This window comes from Anopheles arabiensis, chromosome 3 (genome assembly GCF_016920715.1).
Source record: "Anopheles arabiensis isolate DONGOLA chromosome 3, AaraD3, whole genome shotgun sequence".
Lineage (NCBI taxonomy): Eukaryota > Metazoa > Arthropoda > Insecta > Diptera > Culicidae > Anopheles > Anopheles arabiensis.
This window is the reverse complement of record NC_053518.1, coordinates 36,559,638-36,579,405: the sequence shown is the minus strand read 5'-3', so window position 1 is coordinate 36,579,405 and position 19,768 is coordinate 36,559,638. Positions and strand designations below refer to the sequence as shown.

At 39.9% G+C, this 19,768-nt stretch overlaps 2 protein-coding genes across 7 annotated transcripts in view; both read right to left on the bottom strand.

The window, feature by feature from the left end:
- Positions 1-4,301, bottom strand: part of LOC120904848 (phosphatidylinositol 3,4,5-trisphosphate 3-phosphatase and dual-specificity protein phosphatase PTEN) — a 48,813-nt gene extending 44,512 nt beyond the window's left edge. For 2 of the 3 annotated variants that reach the window (XM_040315266.1, XM_040315267.1), the window contains exons 1-2: positions 3,911-4,301; positions 2,034-2,161 (exon numbers count right to left, since the gene is read on the bottom strand). The gene's annotated coding sequence lies outside the window, so the exon portion shown is untranslated. The remainder of the gene's footprint in view (positions 1-2,033; positions 2,162-3,910) is intronic. The other variant, XM_040315268.1, reaches the window with a different exon arrangement.
- A 2,774-nt stretch (positions 4,302-7,075) lies between these two features.
- Positions 7,076-19,768, bottom strand: part of LOC120901408 (Kv channel-interacting protein 4-like) — an 86,692-nt gene continuing 73,999 nt past the window's right edge. For all 4 annotated transcript variants that reach the window (XM_040309329.1, XM_040309327.1, XM_040309328.1 and 1 more), the window contains 3 exons: positions 10,051-10,124; positions 9,728-9,940; positions 7,076-9,603 (listed from right to left, as the gene is read on the bottom strand). In XM_040309329.1, the coding sequence (XP_040165263.1) occupies positions 9,493-9,603; positions 9,728-9,940; positions 10,051-10,124 (398 nt within the window). In that variant the 3' untranslated portion in view covers positions 7,076-9,492. The remainder of the gene's footprint in view (positions 9,604-9,727; positions 9,941-10,050; positions 10,125-19,768) is intronic.

Sequence of the window (19,768 nt, the reverse complement as noted above, 5' to 3'; positions counted from 1 at the left end):
ACAAAACCACACACAAAACTAGCCTGCAATTTTCTGTCTAGATTATTCTAGCCTCAAGGCTAGAAAAGGCATTCGAGTACCTGCTCGAAAAAATGGCAAAACAAGGTGATGTTTACATTTATCCCAAGGTGCATTAAAGAGATCAGGTGATAGAATATAGAATCAAAATGTATGTAGTCCAAGTGGTTTCATAGCATGTTTTTATAATCAAATTTAAACGTCACTTTGTAACAGGACAGGTGAAAACTTTAGCTCAAACAAGCTTTCTGGAGGCTTGACGAATACTCAAAACACTCTTAAAATCTTCATTCAGAAGCAATAAAAATCAGCCTTCTAAATTCATTTACCTTGGGATAAGCCCACCTGCATATTCTACTCACTTAGATAGTTGCTCGAAAACTGCTATACAATGCAAACCAACTGACAGACTGAAATTTCAGCCTACGAACTTAAAACGGAAAGGGCCCCACAGTTGAATTTTACCCATACTTTGTCCTGTATTTAACTCATTTTCTAAGGTAAAAGTCATGACAGTCATAAAAGTCAACCCACTATCTCCTTAGGTTGGAAATGTTTTCTATTGAAATTGTACGCAGCGCGAAACAAAACTTCGATTCATCGCGTGCTTCGGGTGCTAATGAACGTGTGTGCCCCACTTGCAACCACTTTTTACACCCACCCCACGCAACACGCATGACCATCCCCCGCGGTCCATCCTCTCCCTGCTCTCACCACCATACACACTTTTGCAACCACCACTTTACCACGCGGATAGTTCAATTTCTCTGCCTTTACTCCAACAGCAACACACACTCACACACGCCAGAGCACTCCCAGTGGCCAGCCAAACTAACAAAAACCAGCTGGTCGCCCGTTTAGCCCCGGTTTAGTAGAAGGGCCTCTTTGTTTCGAAGTTAACTACTTTTACAGCGGATGTAATGTGCGCGTCGCGTCTCTCTCGCTCTCAGGCTGTTTGTTACTCTTTCTCTCTCTCTCTTTCTCTCACACACCAACACACATATATCTCATCATCGTTCTTAGACATTTGAGAGAATCTACTCCAAAACGCTTCTATTTCACTTCCGTTTCATCTTTTCTCGCACCATTTCTCTCTTTTTTTCTCTCTCACTCTCTCAATTGCAGGGCGATTGAAAAGCCGGCTATCGCGTACGCCACGCAGAACCCTTCCCCACATCTTTAGCACGCACAACCACCTTTAAGGGGAGCTGGTGGTGTAAAAAGAAAACAAAGCACGGTATCGGCTGAAACGGGAAGACATCCCTTCTATAACCCTATCTGGTCACTGACATTCCGACTCCAAGAGACATGCCCGTATACATGCCCCACACGTCATGTAAGGACACACACGTGCGCGCAAGGATACTTTGCTACAAGAGACTCCCCACACACCGACAAAGAGTGCACACACACACATACGAACGCGCGCGCCGTTTGTGCGAACGTCATCATTTATCGGGGGAAAAAACGATGTTGCGTGCGAACAAAGAAAATCCTAAGGTCCTTTTTTGGTTTTGGATTGGATTTTGTTGCTGAAAACTTCAGACAACAACCACTTTTTCACATTTAAAAGTAGAATCTATTTTGAAGACATTTTTTAAATTATTTCCAATGCAGTTTACTGCAGGCAAACACCAGCAAATAACGGCAGGGAGGAAAAACTTTCACTTTTTGCCTTTCCACACCTTCCCAGTTTATTGAACTTTGCGGGTGTCCTTTGCAAGGATACGTGCAGCGCGTCGTAGCCTGCTTAGAAGGGGAATGGGCTTTAAAATTCGTTAGAAGCAGCATTTTTATTGGCAAAAGTTGCTAAATTTGAGAGAATATTAATCAAAATACAATATTCGATAAGAAATAAAAAGATATTTAAAAAATATATTTAAAAACCCCGCACATTAATGCAACAAAATATTAACAGTAACCATCAATATTTGAAAAAAAAAATCAAAAACAAAGCCATTTTTATCAACAAAGTTTTGTGCAAGGATAATTATCGTTTTCATTCTCGTGCTTACCGTTGTTTACCACCGTATCATGTTGTTAGGAAGCTGCTGCTGCGGGATTCTCCGTTTATAATGCCGGTCCGGTTGATCCGTCTGCTGCTGTGGAATGCATCTTCAATGTCTGCAACAGAAGATCCGCTCTGTACACAGCCGTTGCAAAAAAAAAAAAATAGGAAAGAAATAGAAAATAAAACACACATCAGCACACGAAACGCGCGTTGATGAAGCAGCAGTGGGGACGCTGCCGGAAGCAATGAGGGATGAAAATTTGGCAGCCGAAAACAACACACAAAAAACACACTGTCATTTAAAGTCCACACAGCGCACAGACACACACAGAGCAATAGAGAAGGATAGAAGCGCACACACACAAGCATCAGTGTCACACACACAAACGCGCGCGTACATCGAACGGGATATGGAGCGGACGTGTGCACGGCTTGCTGTGATTTGTTTTCTGTTTTCCTGCTCTACTCCTTTGTAATTGCTCTCACGTACTAAACACGTCCTCTATTGTTTCGTTGTCCCAAGCCCTCCCTCATAGCTCCTCACGTCTAGGCGACGCACTGTGTAACATACGTCACACGGCAAATCGGCACAAACGCAACCACACACACACAAACACGCTCGAAGAAGTTCGCGCTTCTCTTTTCCCTTTCAATACTACCGCACAACCCTTTGTGCACACACACACACCCCGTCGCACCCAAAAACAAAAACCCTTTACAAGCACTGGTGCGCTCTCCCACACTACCCCACTGACCCTTTATTGCACCCCCTCCCCCTATGAAGTAATGTGTGTGTGTGTGTGTGTGTGTGTGTGTGTGTGTGTGTGTGTGTGTGTGTGTGTGTGTGTGTGTGTGTGTGTGTGTGTGTGTGTGTGTGTGTGTGTGTGTGTGTGTGTGTGTGTGTGTGTGTGTGTGTGTGTGTGTGTGTGTGTGTGTGTGTGTGTGTGTGTGTGTGTGTGTGTGTGTGTGTGTGTGTGTGTGTGTGTGTCGTCACACGGTTGCTGGTGCTCTATTGCTTCCCGTTTGACAGTTTTCATATCGAAAACTGTTCGATTTATGATGCTACATTGGCGGCGGTGGGAGGTGGGGATTTTGTAATAATCCGCGAGACACCGCCAAGGAAAACGTAATTCCTTCTTCACACTGACACAGCCAAACATTGATGCACAATAGCACTCGGATCGAAAGCGGTCCTTTTGCTCACTCTTTCACGGACACAACGCGGTGCGCTTCACCCCTTCTCTTGCTGCCTTGCTCCTGCCGCTCAGTGGCCAACGCGGAGGATCTCCCCGTTTTCCATCACCACCACCACCGCTGCTACAATATTTCTCGGCAGTCAGCAGCATCACCAATTCGGACCAATCCGCACGCACACACACACATACAACAAGGTTTGGCACTACATCCGTCGTTTCGCGACGATCGCACAAGATCCACAGCAGCAGCGCACTGCCCCATCTTCTCTCCTGCCTCTCAATTAATCTTCATTTCAACAAACCCAACATCTTCCTCCCTTCTCGCAACACACACACACACACACACACACCAATCTTCCGCATACCCCCACAGGAGCGAAGCGGAAGGTTTAGGAAGAGCGTATATTGTGCGTGTGTGTGATTTTTTTCGCCCTTTGGTTGAGCGTAGTTGGCTGTGTATTCTGCACCACCGGCACTGTATCGTGGATCTGTGAGGAGGGACTTGAGCAACACCATCCCACCACCACCGCCACCTCCACCAAATATCACAAAACGCACTCGCTGTGCGGGAATTGCACGAATCCAAATCCCCCCAGCACACACACACACAGACACACACTCAAAACGCACGCACGCGAAAGCGCGATTTTGTGGATTTTTAGCCTTGGCAACGCATTATTTCTACCTTTTCGTCGCCAGCAGACACTCTCCTCGCACACTTGACAGTTCTCCTGCGGGAAAGATGACAACTCCGCACTGACATCCGGATCTCGGCTTGCCTCTCTGTGTGTGCGCCTCTTGTATTCGCTACAATCGGGAACAAGAAATGCGTTCTCCGCGGGCTTGCTGAGGGCAACCAAGAAAGCAAAAAAAGAACAACCGCACACTTTTAGTCGCCCGTCGTGACGGACTCGGGGCTTTTCTTTGTTGAGACGCTAGGCCGCTAACCACCGCGAGAGCGCGTGTACACCACCGTCCGGTCGGTCGTGCGAGATTTGTGAGGCGAGCACTATTGTACAAGTTCACAGACGAATGGCGAATGCCACTTTGGAGTGGCGATGCTGGCCTTTGCTGAAATCTGCTTCACTCAAGCGGGTTTCGAATCGTGCGCCCGTTCGTGTGTGTGCCGCCGACAAGGCCGACACAGGCTTTTAACCCGGAGTGAAGTATTGGATCTGGTGGTATGGATGCGCTGACAGGTGCGCGCACAGGCCGCGACTACACTCATGCAAAGGGAAGCGTTTTTGCGTGTGGTTGAATGGAATCGGTGTAGAAGGGGGAACATGGTCACTGCATTTAATGAATATGAGTTAAACCTCATGAAAATACTGACAAGTTTTCTTAATACTCATGAGACGAATTAATCGAACAGAGCTTCTTATTAAAATGAGAACAACCCATAGAGTGAAACGCTTTCCGAACACTTGATGTCCAAGCGTCTGAGATTAACTGTTAAAATAATTTGAAATCTTTCATAATGAAAACTTCCACTGTATGAAGTGGCCGTTAATTTTATTGCCACAGTTAAAGTTGATTTGATTGAAACACTTTTTATTTATTTCTTTCATGATTGCTACATCATCATATTGCTGATATATATAATTGTCCATACGATGCGATCTGGATGAGGATTGTTCCGTGTTTAGCTCTTGGAATCATTTGAATACTTTTTTTTAAATAGATCTTAACTGAATAGACTACTTGTATGCTGATTCCCAAGTGCCACAACCCCACTAAACGACCACTAAATGGGTTTCAAACGGCTCAGGCTCTCACCCTGAAAAGAATCTAAAAACCCAAGTGCCACAATTCCACTAAACGACCACTAAACGAGTTCTTAACGAGTCAAGCTCTCAACCTAAACGGAATATAAAAAGACTTCGTTTAGCAGACGGTAAACGACTCATACATTCTAAAAATAGCAAAAAACTGGTGGCATTATCTGTTGGAGGGATTCCCAACCAGTGAAGCTCCCTTGCTTGGAGGAGAGTTTTCTCATTTCCTCTGTACTGTTCTATGGTTTCGCATTGAAGTTATGTATCGTTAGAACTAAAACGGCGATACGACTGTTTAAATACAGTAGAACGTCGATTTTCCGGGGACGGATTAACCGGCGGGCGGCTTAACCGTGCGCATGAATTTGACAGTTGGCGAACATTTTCTGCGATGAACCGGTTAGCAAAAACATTTGTTGTGCAGCAATCTAGTGTCTAGTGATACTTTTTAACTTCATTTTTGATAAAAGACAATTTTTAATCTATTGTTATTGATTCAAAAAATATTCTACTAGTGATTAATCGATTATTTTGATGTGAATTTCTAGTAAAGTTTTAAAAAATTTATATGAATTTGACATTTCTTGGACCTTTATCCGTGGAAATCGATTAACCGGCATCCGCTCGGTCCCGAGCTGCCCGGATAATCGACGTTCTACCACCGACAAACCGACGTGACACTTCGAACAAAATGAGCTCCAAAAGTTGTCTCCTTATTTCAAATGAAAATACGTTAAACACTAGCGCCATCTCTATAATGATTCGCTTACTACACTGACACAGAGAAGAAACTGCTAAACCCCTTTTTTGTTTTTCTTCGCAAATTCCAATGCGTATTGTTTTATGTACTTCTCACATCTTTTGCATTGATTTGAAAACTTATAAAATGATTTTCCTGTGTGTTTTGTCCAATTATTCTCACAAAATCTTGCCTCACACTTCCTTCGCCATTTGTATTTAGAAAAGTTGTTTACATCCAAGGTGGATTTAAAAATATCAGGTTGTGGACTCTAGTGCTTTTTGACAATTCGTCACTTGACGTAAGGTCTCCAGAATTCAAACTTTGTTTACATTAATTAAATTTGTTCATATAATTTATCTACCCCATTTTTTTGAATAAATATTTTTTAAAAATATATTTTGGACTTTGTGAGTTCTTATTTAACATTGAAACATACATTAACGAGTGTTATTTTGTGTTATTCTGTGAATTTATTCTATAATTCTTTGTGTTTTCGACATTTTTGATGATAAAAATTAAGAAATCATTATTTTTTTTCAAGTTTTACATTAATTCCTCATTATCTACGAGCCGCATAGACAATTTACTTGAGATTAGAACTCATGCTAGCATGATTTTAAATTTCGTGCATAAACAAATCATCAATTCTTTTGTTAATATATTACGTTTTTTCGATAAAATCAATAGACACACTAAAATGCACATCATAACAAAGAAATCTGTTATATTTGCTAAGCTTTGTGTGCGGAAACCAATGGTCAACGGTTCTAAAATGACGTAAAGTCTCTCAACTATGGCGACCCCCCGAAGGCCCTAATCCACCACCTGATATTTTTAATCCACCTTGGTTTACATCAAAGCAGCAGTGAACAGAGCTTACTTTGACAGAAGTGTTCGCCTCACTGGTAAATGACAGTACTTTCGTGTGGGACACTTTTGTAAAGCCAGTGTCACGTCGGTCAAGGAACATTGTTATAGATTTTTGCTCGGTCATTTACAAGGGTATACAGGCCATGATTAAGTGAAGTTAGGTGAAACATATTGCAAGAAAAGGACAGCAATATAATGATGAGTTATTAAACGCCATCTATTGAGCAAACCAGTGAAGCTATGGAGTTTTCGTTTGTTTTTTCTAAGGATATTTGATTTCCCAGTTGTTTAAGCTTAATCTGTAGCGCTTGGGTTTATAAACTCCTTTTTTTAGAAACGAATGTTTTAACCCTTGTCCTAATGTATAAGTTATTTAAAACATAAAACAATTGACACCACCGTAACACAAAACTACTACAAACTAACTTTCATATAAGCTTAGTAGTATACAGTCATCTTAGAATCTTATTTTGTATAAGGGACTCTTTATTTCATGATATATTTGAAGTACAATTTTCGTATTACAAACATCGAAACAACTGAAATACGGGTCAATTATTATTACTCTTTTTTTTATAAGGGAGGTTCTTGCATTTCCTTTTACTCGGTGCATTGTGTGTTTTGTGTTCTGTGTGCTTGTTTCTGTGTTTCACTGTCAATGGGTAATGTTGTGTTGTTATCAAGTTTTGATGTTTTATCATTCACTACACCGTGTGCCGCTGCTGGCTAAAATCTACTCCCGTCTACTGTTACACGAATGGTGTTTTCTGTTTTTTTTTGTTTTCTCATTACTCACTTAAGACAACAATGACATTGTGGAAACATTCAGACATTCAAAAGGGTAGGATTGTTGTTTCTGCAGTGTTGTTTTACATTCACCGCATTCGGTCACTCTAGCCTATGCACACATACACACATACTATGCAGAGAGTCAGTACTTACTGTACTAGGATGAGTACGGGTTTATATTGAATAAATAACAACATTTTGTCTCATTCACTTTGCTGGCATAATTTAAATTGTGTTATCATTTGCGCCTTGATTTTTCCTGTAATCTCTCGATCTTTTTATCATTAGCGGGTTTCAGATGGTTCTATCCCTCCTGCCCTGCCCGCAACCTAACGGACTTTCCTTAGGAAAACCCCTGTAACAAAACCGGACTTGAAAACACATTGCTCTATTCCTGCTGTTTTTGTTTTAGTTTTAAATCCCATTCTCCAGTTGTTCTTGCTTTGCATCATGCGTCAACAATTAATCCCGTCACACAATACAATTATAAAACAACCTAGTTAATAAAAAATACCCTTAAGCACACATTGGTTTACCGGTTTTTCTTTTGATGTGTGTGTCCACGTTTTAAAAAACGACAGCACTATAACAACGCACATACGCATATAAAGGGTAGGTACGGACGACATCGTTGCAAAACAATAGAAACAACGGCGGAAGTATTACAAAAAAGGGACAACGTATGGTCGCGCCATCTCGCGGCAACCGCATAAACCAGTCATTCACAACATCTAGGTTAGTGTATGTCTACCTGTGTCTGTGTGTGTGTGTAAGAGCAGGAGAGGATAAAGTTGTCCATAGGTAGATAGTATTTAGGAATTCTCGTAACGGGTAACGGCTCCAAAAAGTAGGAATGGAGTAATTATTTCTATAGAATCGAACGTCAAGAAACGTGTGGTTCAACAAGAGTGTGAGTATATGTCTTCTATTCTTCTACTCTATCTCTCTCTCTCTCTCTCACACACTTACACGTTCTCTGATCAGGTAAATATAAGAATTAGTAGTAACGTGGAAGTGTTTAGATATGGAACAACAATGGTCACACCGGATGTTACGTATCCGGTTTAAAGTTTAATTTGAGGAACAACTTTGCTATACGTGTAAAGTAGTACTGGGAAAGAATGAGATGGAAGGAAAAGCCGTTCACTTTTAAACGCTTCTTAACATACTGCTATCTCAACGCTTGCTACACTGTGTGAAAAGCAGTGTCGGAGTGTCAGAGGCTCCTTTGATTTTTCCCTTTTTTTTTTTGGTTGTTGCTACAAGCTACAAGCTGTTCAAACCATGACAAAGAGGAGAAAGTCAGCAACCCTGTAAGACGGTGTTACTTTTGTGTTTGAGTGTTTATGTGTTCTAGGGGGTTTTAAGGTACTGGTATGTTCGCTAAACATTAGTTTTGTTGGGGAAACGGATACAAGTGAAGGATAAACAGCAACAATAAATCATTTCCCTCGATTCTACGAATCGACCTTTTGCAAACGTGCATTGCACCAAGCACACCTAACGGATGCGATAATATTAAAGAGCTTTTAAGATTACAACAACAATATCACGTTTTGAATTAAATAGGGAAGTAGGAAAGGACTGTGGCTCTAGTTACATACAAATGTTTTGTTAAACTCTTCAAAATATGTTCTTGATTCGTATCGTTCGTACACATCGGCTAAAAGCTTCCGGGTGGGGAGCTTTTCAATTTCCCAGTAGGATGCACTCACTCCCTCTCAATGCGGTACAGTAACAGGAAATAGAATCTTCGATTAATGGGTTTCAACATTTTAAGCATCATCTCTGGGTGTTTGTGTGTGTGTGTCTTTGATAGGTGTGTTTTGACATTGAATTTTGGGTTAAAAGTTGCATAAAGATTTGAGTGTTGTTTTTCGCTGCCCCAACCCCATGCTATCCCCATGCAGTATTATTCATTTCATTGGTGGATGGCTCGAAGCTTATCCAACTGCTTCTTAAAAATTGAAGGTTTCTTCTGTACGCCACTCGTGGATGGTGGGATGGACAGGATTATATTGCATCATCCGCAGCCCACCCTAAAGACGAGGGCCTAGCAAAGCTGAAGCACGTGCGATATGCTGGGATGGTTTAGAAGATGGTGTCAAACACGGCTATCGATCGGCGGATGCTTTCGTCCTTCGTGCAGCATTCGATGAACTCGTCCAGCGTTATCTTGCCGTCACAGTTGCGATCCATTTTCTGCCCGGACAGGGAGGGAGGAAGAAAACAAAAGGTAAATCATGAGTCTCTGTGTGATTGGAATGAAAACAAAAAAAGGAAGACAAAAGAGGTGGTAAAAGCATGCAAAAGCCATATCCCTTACCTCGAACAGCCGCTCGACCTTATCCTTGATGGCTTGCTCCTCTTCGCAGCCCTCCGGTACCTTGCCCATCAGCTCGTAGATCGCGGTTACGATTTCCTTCATCTCCTCCTTGGTAATGCATCCATCGCCGTTGATGTCGTACAGGGAGAAGGTCCACTGCAGCTTCTCGTCGACCGTGCCACGCAGCAGAATCGACAGGTTGGCGACGAATTCCTGCAGCGGTGAGGTGGTAAAAGAAATGAAACACAAGAAAAGGAACAAGAAATGGAGACGTTATATGTGTGTGTTTATGTCATGGTCATGTATTGCCCGGGATACGCTACCTCAAAGCTTAATGAGCCATTCCGGTCAAGATCGATGGAATTGAAGACGTAGTGTGCGTACTGGCCGCTGCTTGCTGTTGTTGTGTATGTTGTGTAGTAGTTGCCGAGTGTGTAGTGGACGTTGGGAGTGAGCGTTATTTATTTCGACCATCCAAAATGTGGTAGTTCCATTACCGAGTGGCGCCATCCATCGGGAGCGTGTTGGAGAGGGAAGAAAAATAGCGACACTGTTAGCTATAATCGAGCGTCCGGCCCAGAAGGAGGCAGGGGCCACCAGACTGAACAAACAGGCAGGCCGGAATAAGACCTCACGGGCCGTTGACATGCAGGGTGTTGTGTTAAATGAAATGAGATGCGATCATGAGATACGGAGCCGATGGATTGCATGATAAGTTTGTGGAGAAGTCGTTAACATGCTATAAGTCGTATGCAGGTAAGTATGAATACTTCAAAACAAACAAGTAATTAATCGTATCAAAATTCAAAATACTGTTATAAGAAATTATCATTAACAAGACAAAGAAATGCCAAAGCAGATGATAAGAAGTTAAAAAGAGACGAAATATAAAGCAACACACCTGATGATCATACCGTGGAAGATTGGTTTTTAACTCAACTTTTTCAAACACAATTACTATCGAATCCCTTAAATGCTCATTACAAATCGAGAGACACGAGCATGGCTGGCTAATGATTCTAGTTGGAATACCCACCAGCTAGCATACCCTCTATATAAATGGGATCATTTCCTAAAGCTACTGTGGAGCTAAGGGTCACACATTCTCCGGATTTTGGATTTGGGAAACCGGCCTCCGTCTGCTATTAAACTGCATTTATGCTGTCGCCGGCTAGAAAGTTACCCTTGTGAAAGGTAGCAGGACGGTGTCGAATTTATAAATTTATATAAAGCCATTTGGAATAGGGTTATCCCTAATCGAGGGCTAGTCGGTGGAATTCTCAGCGGTCGGTCTAATGAGATGGTTTCGAAATTGCTTAATCCTAGTGACCTTTTCTCGGCGACTGTTGCAAACTTTAGAGCCATTGCTTTTTGGGTTTGGGTGTGTAATTTGTCTCGTTTTAAGCAGGATAGGTAAATAATAATGAATAGGATGCAATAATTGTTAGAAAACAATAATATTGTCTGATTGCAAAAACAAATTGAATTATTCTGTAATTTATTATTTAAACTTTTCTCATTACTATAAGAAAATTCTAATTAAAATTCAATTCACAGCATGTGACAAATAAAAGGGGTACCTTAATAACTGAGCCTGCTGTAAGCCGGATGTGTTAGGGAACCAACTTGCGTGTTTTAATGATTAAAAGTGTAGAAAATTCTAACAATGTCACAATATGTTTGATCAATTATATGATTTATAAAATAATCTAAAATACTGCATTAAATACGAGACTGCATAAAAAGGAACCATCATGAAAAATACTTGTTTTGATAATATAATGTAAACGATTAACTTATGTCAGGGGTCTCCAAACTACGGCCTGCATGAACTCGCATGCGTCGCTCAAGAGCCATTAATGCGGCTCACGATGACTGTGTAAAGGTTAAACAAAATAGCTTTCTTTTCTGACTAATTAATCAACATTTAATATCTTCTGAAAGAATACTGCAGAAATTTGAAATATTTTGTTAGTATTTTCTTGTTAAAACGAGATTTTAACTTCCACTTAATCCAAAAGTAGCGTCTAAAGGTAGCCCGCGAACTGAAAAGTATGGAGACCTCTGGTTTAAGTTATAATAAAACTGAAAGAACATATATTTGATTTTCATTAATTTTAAAAGGGGTGCATAGAAATCTGTTAAATGAACTTCAATTTAAAAAACTAAAGGAATCAATTCATTCTCAATTTTAAAGTACTGTCCACAAACAAACCAGAAAGTAATTTCATGTATGCAAATTTCTTCCCCACTGCTAGTAAACTACCAGGCGCCTCCATGGCATCGTCATCCTACTAAAGCACCAGGCTGCTCCATCCGACACAAGCAAAATAAACCCTCCATCAATAGTAGAGCCTATCTCATCCAAATCTGCCTTCGGGCAGATCTGTGTTTTACCTCGTTGTGTGTACATTGTGCAAGTGGTGTTTAAAAATCGCTCCACTCGAACACACACTGTGCCAAAGGTTCCTGACACGGCTGGAAAATATACAAGCGCTGGCAAGATTTACGCCAACCGACAAGCGACCCAGGCAGGGAAAAATTGACATCATACTCTATACACTACCGACCCGAGTGCCTTCGGGCAGTCGGTGCAGCAAACAGCAAACCTCCATTTGTGCTACACGGCTCCTTGTGGGTTATGGCAAAAGCTTTCCGGGAACGACATAAAACAAAGCAAACCAACAAAAAAAAATGCATGAACTGTGAGGGAAGCCACTACGTGTGCAAAACAGGCGGCACGAAAGCTCGATCTGTGCTTAATTTATGCGCCAAGATTAGCGACGATTTTTCCGCATCGCTTCCTGTCCCACAATTAACCCCCCCACAGTTCGTCCGCGAGCTCAACGCCTCGTCCCGAGAGGCACACGGGCCGCCGGGTGAGAGATTTATGCTTCGAGTGGTGAAATTGATGGCGTACAAATGCTCCACAATGCCCCAACGGGTAGCGAGCCTTACCGCCATTAGGGGGCCCAAAACCCAAAACCCGAAATATGTTGGCCAGCCCGGCCTGGATTGGGTTTGGGCTGGCGTGTGAGCCACATTTGACACACTACAACGGTGCCGGGAGCCGTCGAGAGAAGCGAATAAATGATTCAAGCTTTAGCAGGAGGTGAAAGTTTCACCTCAACTGTTATTCGCCAAGTTGTTTGTGGTTGAACGAAAAAAAAGGCCCAATGTTTTGTAAAGGGGACAAGTTTACGAGTTTTGTGTTAGTCACCGAGCGTCTTTTGAAACCAGACCGGTTTTTGGGGGACTCATGGAATTCTTCCTACCCCCCACTATCATCGATTATTGTTGTGCCGGCCGGTCTTTCTGGGGCTTTGGGTTGGGCAAACCAAAAGATTAACTCCACTCGGCACAGCACCTTCTTCCGTAACTAAACCATTCCTCCCCCATTTAAGCCCTCCTCGTAAAGCGTACACCGGAAGAAATGATTTGAAGGCCCCTTTACGACACACGCAAAGTGATAAGGCCGGCTCGATACGGTAGGTCGGTTTTTGGCTACCGACCGGATTCCTTTACTAGCTTTGATTTTATGTTTCTCGACGTTTGATGCCATCAAGTGCGTTGACCTATTCATTGCCGAAATAAGGGAAAAAACACGCTACTGCCCTATAGCTGAAGGTCCTTTGGCGGACGTGCCCCACCAATGTCGTCTGAAAAGGTGCGAGAAAAGGTCAAATTGATGGTAATTTTCACCATAACCTCCCGTAACTGACCAGTAAGCAAAGGTATCGATGGGAAGGAAATACTAAATAATCAACCCAAAACGGAAAAATGGAGGAAATAGAAAACAAACTACCCCATCATCGTCACTCTCAACCCGCTGCAAAGGTGACGGTAGGTGTAAAAAGACGAATTAAGACGAAAGCGACACCTTTGCGTGGCCCTGTCGACTAGTGCTGGACTCTGAGGTTACGCTGTTGTGGTACGATTGCGTGGTCGACTATCATTTGCCATCGCTGACCAGCTTCATAAAAACAGCCCTCTCCTTTGCACCAGATTTCATCCTACGCCACAATCCCCCGTGCCAAGGGAATGACGATTGTGGTGAGGGTTCGTTTCGTTGTTGGTTCCGTTTCCAGTGCATAAAGCAAAACAATGTACGGGGTTTATGCCTGGCCGAAACCTTTTTCGCCGTTGGTGGGGCTCCGCGATGTGATAATGATGAAATTATTGAGTGAAATATCATGTACCAAACAAAACGGCTACATTGTGTAGCGGCCATTTTCTCCTTTCTAAAACACTTTTGTTTTTCGTTTTTGATTCTGGCAAACAGCGTAGTAGTGGCAGCTGTCTATTTCACTCCGCCAGGGAGTGCTCTACCATACGAACGGAGAAAACGGTTAAAGAGAAGCCAAAAACGTGTTAATGTTTCGCGTTTCGTGCGTATTTGCCCTAACGAAACGGACATCGTTTCTGAGTTTTCGGTACACGATGGCAGTGAAGTATCTAGTGGCAGTGGCTGCCTGATGCCTGTTTTCACACTGCTGCTGTACTACGCGTAGCAGCAGTACGAATAGCAAAACACATAAAAAATCGCGCAAAACAGAAACCATCAAAATGATGTGAAAAACATACAGCAAAAAAAGGTGCGCTGGATGGGTTTCAATGTTGGGCATTTTTACGAGTTTGAAAGGTGTGGTGGATCACGTTAAATTTTGCAATTTGTACATACATACAGGCTAGAATATAAAAAAAATCAACAGCTGAATTTGTATACATTCATATAGGATTTTTGATAACACAAAGCAGCGTTTGATAGAGTTTTTCTGCAGAGGATTGGCAGCAAGGCAGCGTTTTAGGACCGCTGGTGTTTGTACTCTTCGTCCACCGTTTGTTTTTTGTGATACCTGACCATATATTTTTTTTATAATACGATGTTTCTTGTTTCAATAGTCAGTGCAATCTGCCAACCGCTCTGGCTGCGTTTATAAATTTAATAATGGTCAAATTATTTTGTCTCCAATCGATAAACAATGAGTTTGCTGATAGATTTTATCATTTCACCAATGTTTTAAGCATGATTAACAAAGAGGTAAACGTACCTATTATATGACCATACATCGGTTACAAACAGTTTAAAACTAAATGGGACCGTTACATAGCGACCAACTGATTCATTATTCTGTGAAATGTGTCCAAAATTGTTCAAAATCCCTAGCATTTCCTAACAAAACTATTATATTTTTGTTAACGCTGTAAATGACCACATAACAACGCATTTTTACATAAACTTTATGAAATGTTATTGATTTACTAAAATTCATTGCTCTTTGATCGTTTTTTGCAATTTTTTAGTGTTTTTTTTTACTTCAGTGCCATTATAGGTTTACAAATGAAATTATAGGTATACAAAACAGGCATGTTCCTATAGTGGTTATAGCCATAAAATCAGTAAAAACAGGACATTTCAATTTTTTTACAGGATATTTTTGACATGTCATATTGTTTTCACTAAAATAAGCAACAGAATTGAGTTTCCTGTGAGTAATTTATCAAACAAAGACCCATTCAAAGCTAAGTTCCATTTATATTAAACATAGTTTTTGAGGTATCTTCCCAATTGACATTTTCGGGCACGAAACTGGAGCCTTAAACTTTCCTTAAACTGCATCAGTTTAAGAGAATTTAGAAAAAGCCCTTTAAAATCAACTTTAATGCGGCTTTTTCGTTGCTTTCTTCTAGATTCGCTCGAAAATGTAGCCAATTTATACTTAAATAATACAGATTTAAAAAAAATAAAATAATGTCACATAAAAAATGATTTCATTGACAACCAAAGCTTTGAATGTAAAATGAGCTCGACGGTATCGTTCATCGATGGAAGAAAGTTTATTTAACGAACACACCAAATCTTGGCACGTTATAGCCATACCTATAGGTACAACGAAGCAGCCACAAAAAGATGTATGTTTTTATCGTAAATTTGTCGTTTTTGATGGTAAAAATGGTTGTGATTGCGAAGATAAAACATATTCCAATTGTTATTAGTTAAAATATTCATAAATGTACCTTCCTGATACTTAAAATATTTTAAAGCACATATGCACCCCTAAAAATTTAATCACTATTTGTACATTCACCCAAATTTGAATTTTAATGTATGAAAAGATTTTATCTAATTTCTGACTGCAGTAAGTAATTTTGATTCTGGAGTATATAGATGATCTACGCTAAATATGCATTTACAGTTCACTGTGATAATACGCTAAGAAGTTGTGGTATGATCTTAGGTCTCATGTTTATAGTTTGTAATAATTTACGATCATATCGTGTCTCCATTAAATGAGTAGCTGTAGACCTAAAGATAAGTAGCTTTAAATCAATCCCAATGAAACTGTAACACTATACGATTCGGCGTCTTATTTGGCGAGGTAGGAATGAACTGAATAGAAGAAATCAATCGTGTTGCTCCTTCTTGGTATCGACACTCTTGTCCACAGGTGAAAATTGTGTCAGACCTTTCTGTGAACAAGAATTGGGTCAAAAGCTTCGCAGTAATGTTTGAAGATATTGATTCTTTATGTAATATGGCAACATGTGTTCTTATATTGCTCGTCTCGGTGTAAAGGTATTTACGTACTTTAAGGTATGGCTTATTCCGGGACTTTCGAGAAATGTGGAGAATAGAAGGAGGGAAACTATAAACCCGGCTATTGGGCGAACCGAATAGGATAGGACTTTGGCAGGAATCAAAATGGAAAAAGGCGATAATATGCCAGAAAGACTATGGACTATCGTAATAGAAAAACGCCTATGGAAGGCGCTATAGTTTGCGAATGAATTATGGTTGATGGAATATGGATTGACATAACCACGCAGGTTATATACTTGAACAAATCATTTAAAATGTGTAGAAACCAAGGATTAATGGAAGTGTATAATTATTATTCTTTGTTTGTACTACATTCAAGATTTGTATTGAAGTAGATTAGCCAAAAAAAGGTCCATTCGATTATCTTTTATCTATAAATAGAGACTGATCTTTAAACTATCATTTAAATGAACTGAAGAATGAAGAAAAACGATTAACATTAAATTTGAAGTAATATTCAAGTGGTCTAATATACAAACCTAAACTCAATTTATTGACTATCCGCATTTTGAGATGTATCAAAGAAGTATGCGACAAAACAAATCTATTTCAAACCATTTTTCAATATTTTTAATGTAAACCTTTTGGACATGTTGATAACATGTTTAAATCAAATCATTTATAGTTTTGATGAGTGATTTCTAGTTATGAGCTTAAGATAAACAATTAACCAGATTTTACTGCTGAAGAGAACTATCTACTCTATAATTCTATTTATAATTACAGATTCCGTTCATAATTACATTCAATTACATTTCATTTCAGAAATCAAATCGAAAAGACTAACTCAACCTGTGTGCTGATGTTAATTTTACAATAAACAAAAATCAATTATTCCCTACATGTAAACGCGATTCCACAACCACAATTAACACCATCCATAGGTGACCATAGGTGACCCGCAATAGGCATTAGGGACAAAATTGAGCAGACCTATCTAAATCGCTCATTACGATCGACACCATAAATCGTGGTTTATGGAAATCCGATTCACCAGAAAGCCACAGACCCGAAATCGGAACGTTTAGAGCGTAATTAAGCGCCGCATTCGCTAAACAATAACATGTTGCATCGGGAGATAATCTGATACTCGAAAAGCATATTCAACAGCACCAGGACAAGCAGGTCCAAACCCCGTGGAGGAAGCAGGACAAGATTAACAGATGTTTCAATGCAAACAGCGAGTGATGGAAATGGGGACGAAATGTCCCGCCAAAGCTCCCAGTTGTGGCTAAAGTTGGTTTTGAATAATCATAATTTACATAATTATGTTTCCTCTCGGACGACCGAACCGAGCGACTAGGCCCTAGGCACCCTGGGAGGGGGGGGGAAGCACACGATGGCGCTATCGACCAGGGACACTCCAGGGCGAATTCATTTCGGACACACCCGTACGATGACGGTGGTTTTGTGGTGTGTCCCTCCATTTGGCTGCCAAACCGATGACAATTCATCATACGACTGCGGACTGTGCGCGGTGCGGTAAAAAAAAAAACGTCCAAAAAGTCGAACTGCTCCTTTGCGGATGTGACAATGGGATAGTTCTACGCAACGGTGACGCAACTGACTTTTTTTTGTATATCCCAACCCAATCCCGCTTTGCAGCAACGCATTTGGGGATACGTATTTGGGCGATTCCATTCGGGCCGACAAGCCACTTATGAATATTTATCGGATGATTTAATTCTCTTCACTGGCGGTTTGTGTCTTTGAGTTGTGGCGTAGAGTGTTTTTTGTTGCGTTCTCTTTCGCTTTGTGAGTAGGGGTTTGCATACGGAAGAGAAGATTTTTTGTCCTGTTATCATCAGTAGCAAGAAAAGGCAGTAAAACTTTGCATGAATAGCAAACGACAAATCGTGCGGCAGGATAAATTAAATTTTGCCGTACGAATAAATTTCGCCACAGCTCAGCTGGTTGGTTCAATAATTTTTCTTGTCGTTACGCATTATGCTTAATGCTATTTTTGAGACCATTTTTTCCCTCGGTAAACGGAAAGATTATCATTAACTTTGGATCGATATGAATGGCGTTGTTGAATGTTGTGTGAAAATTAAACATGAAACTTTTAACGATCTTTTTCATTTGTGTTTTTTATCGTCTTGCTTTATTTCTTTCATTCTTATCATTATCATAAAGAAGATAGGACCTTTCATTCATTATTGCTTTTGCAACTATTTTACATGTCGCATTGCATTGCATTTCGCATTTTTTTATTTATGTTTTATCTACTCCTTGACACTTTGATTGTATATCTGGTTCTATTTTTAAATATTTATTTTTAACTTCATATTGTTGATATGCCACTGTCGTATTTGGTTTAAGCTTTTTAAGCTTTTATTATTTATTTTGTTGTAATCACTATTATTTTATTATTATTATTATTATTATTATGATTATTATTATTATTATTATTATTATTTTTATTATTATTATTATTTTTATTATTAATTTTATTATATTTGGTACTACTTTTATTATTATTATTATTATTACTATTATCATTACTTTTAATTCTATTATTTTTATTATTTTTATTATTATTATTACTACTACTACTACTCCTACTACTAATATTATTATCATTATTATTTTTACTACTACCACTTCTATTATTATCATTATTGTTATTATTATTTTAATTATTATTATCTTTATTACAGAAACAATATCAACAAAGTGGCATTTGATGATACACAAAAATACAAGTATTGAGAGCTTTGCTCAATCTCAAATAATGGACACCCAACACTTCAATCAGCAAATTATTCTGTCACTTAGAGAGCAATGCAAAGACAATCCAGGCCGGAAAACAACCAAGTCTGACACTGTGGTCTGAGCCTAAACACGCTGGCGAGTTATTCTATACTCCTATATTTACACTATTTATAGTGTTTTACCACGTTATTAAAAGTACATAAATACGTAAACTATTAAATAATAGTTAATACCTTTCGAGGAAACATTTCCTGTTGTGATATTTACCTTTTTTATACATCTCAATACCACAATCATTTCAGTATCTGACTTCCATTTTTAACAAAGATTTTGAATGTTTCAATTTACTTTGTGCGAATCTGACTTCTATCAAAAAGCCGCGAAAAATCATTAAAAAATAAATTAAATCTCTGAACGCCCTTCATTAACAAAGAACGAAGAACAAAGATATTCTATTTGATTCTCTTTCCATTCCGTTTTCCTAGTTGCTGCTACAAATTCACTCCGAAACACACACCAATCCTTTTGCTGGCTTCGGTTCAAACGAGTGAACCGCTTTGCAAATGTAAACTAATATTTCATTTCCATTTTCCATCCTGATGGGGCCCCAAAAAGTTATTAATTTAGATTGCACATTCAGTGCAGTGCTCGTACCCCTAGCGAGTTGTATTGTCGGGCAAAGCACCAGCTCTCAATCTCCTGTCGTTCCTCACTCAACTCGGCAG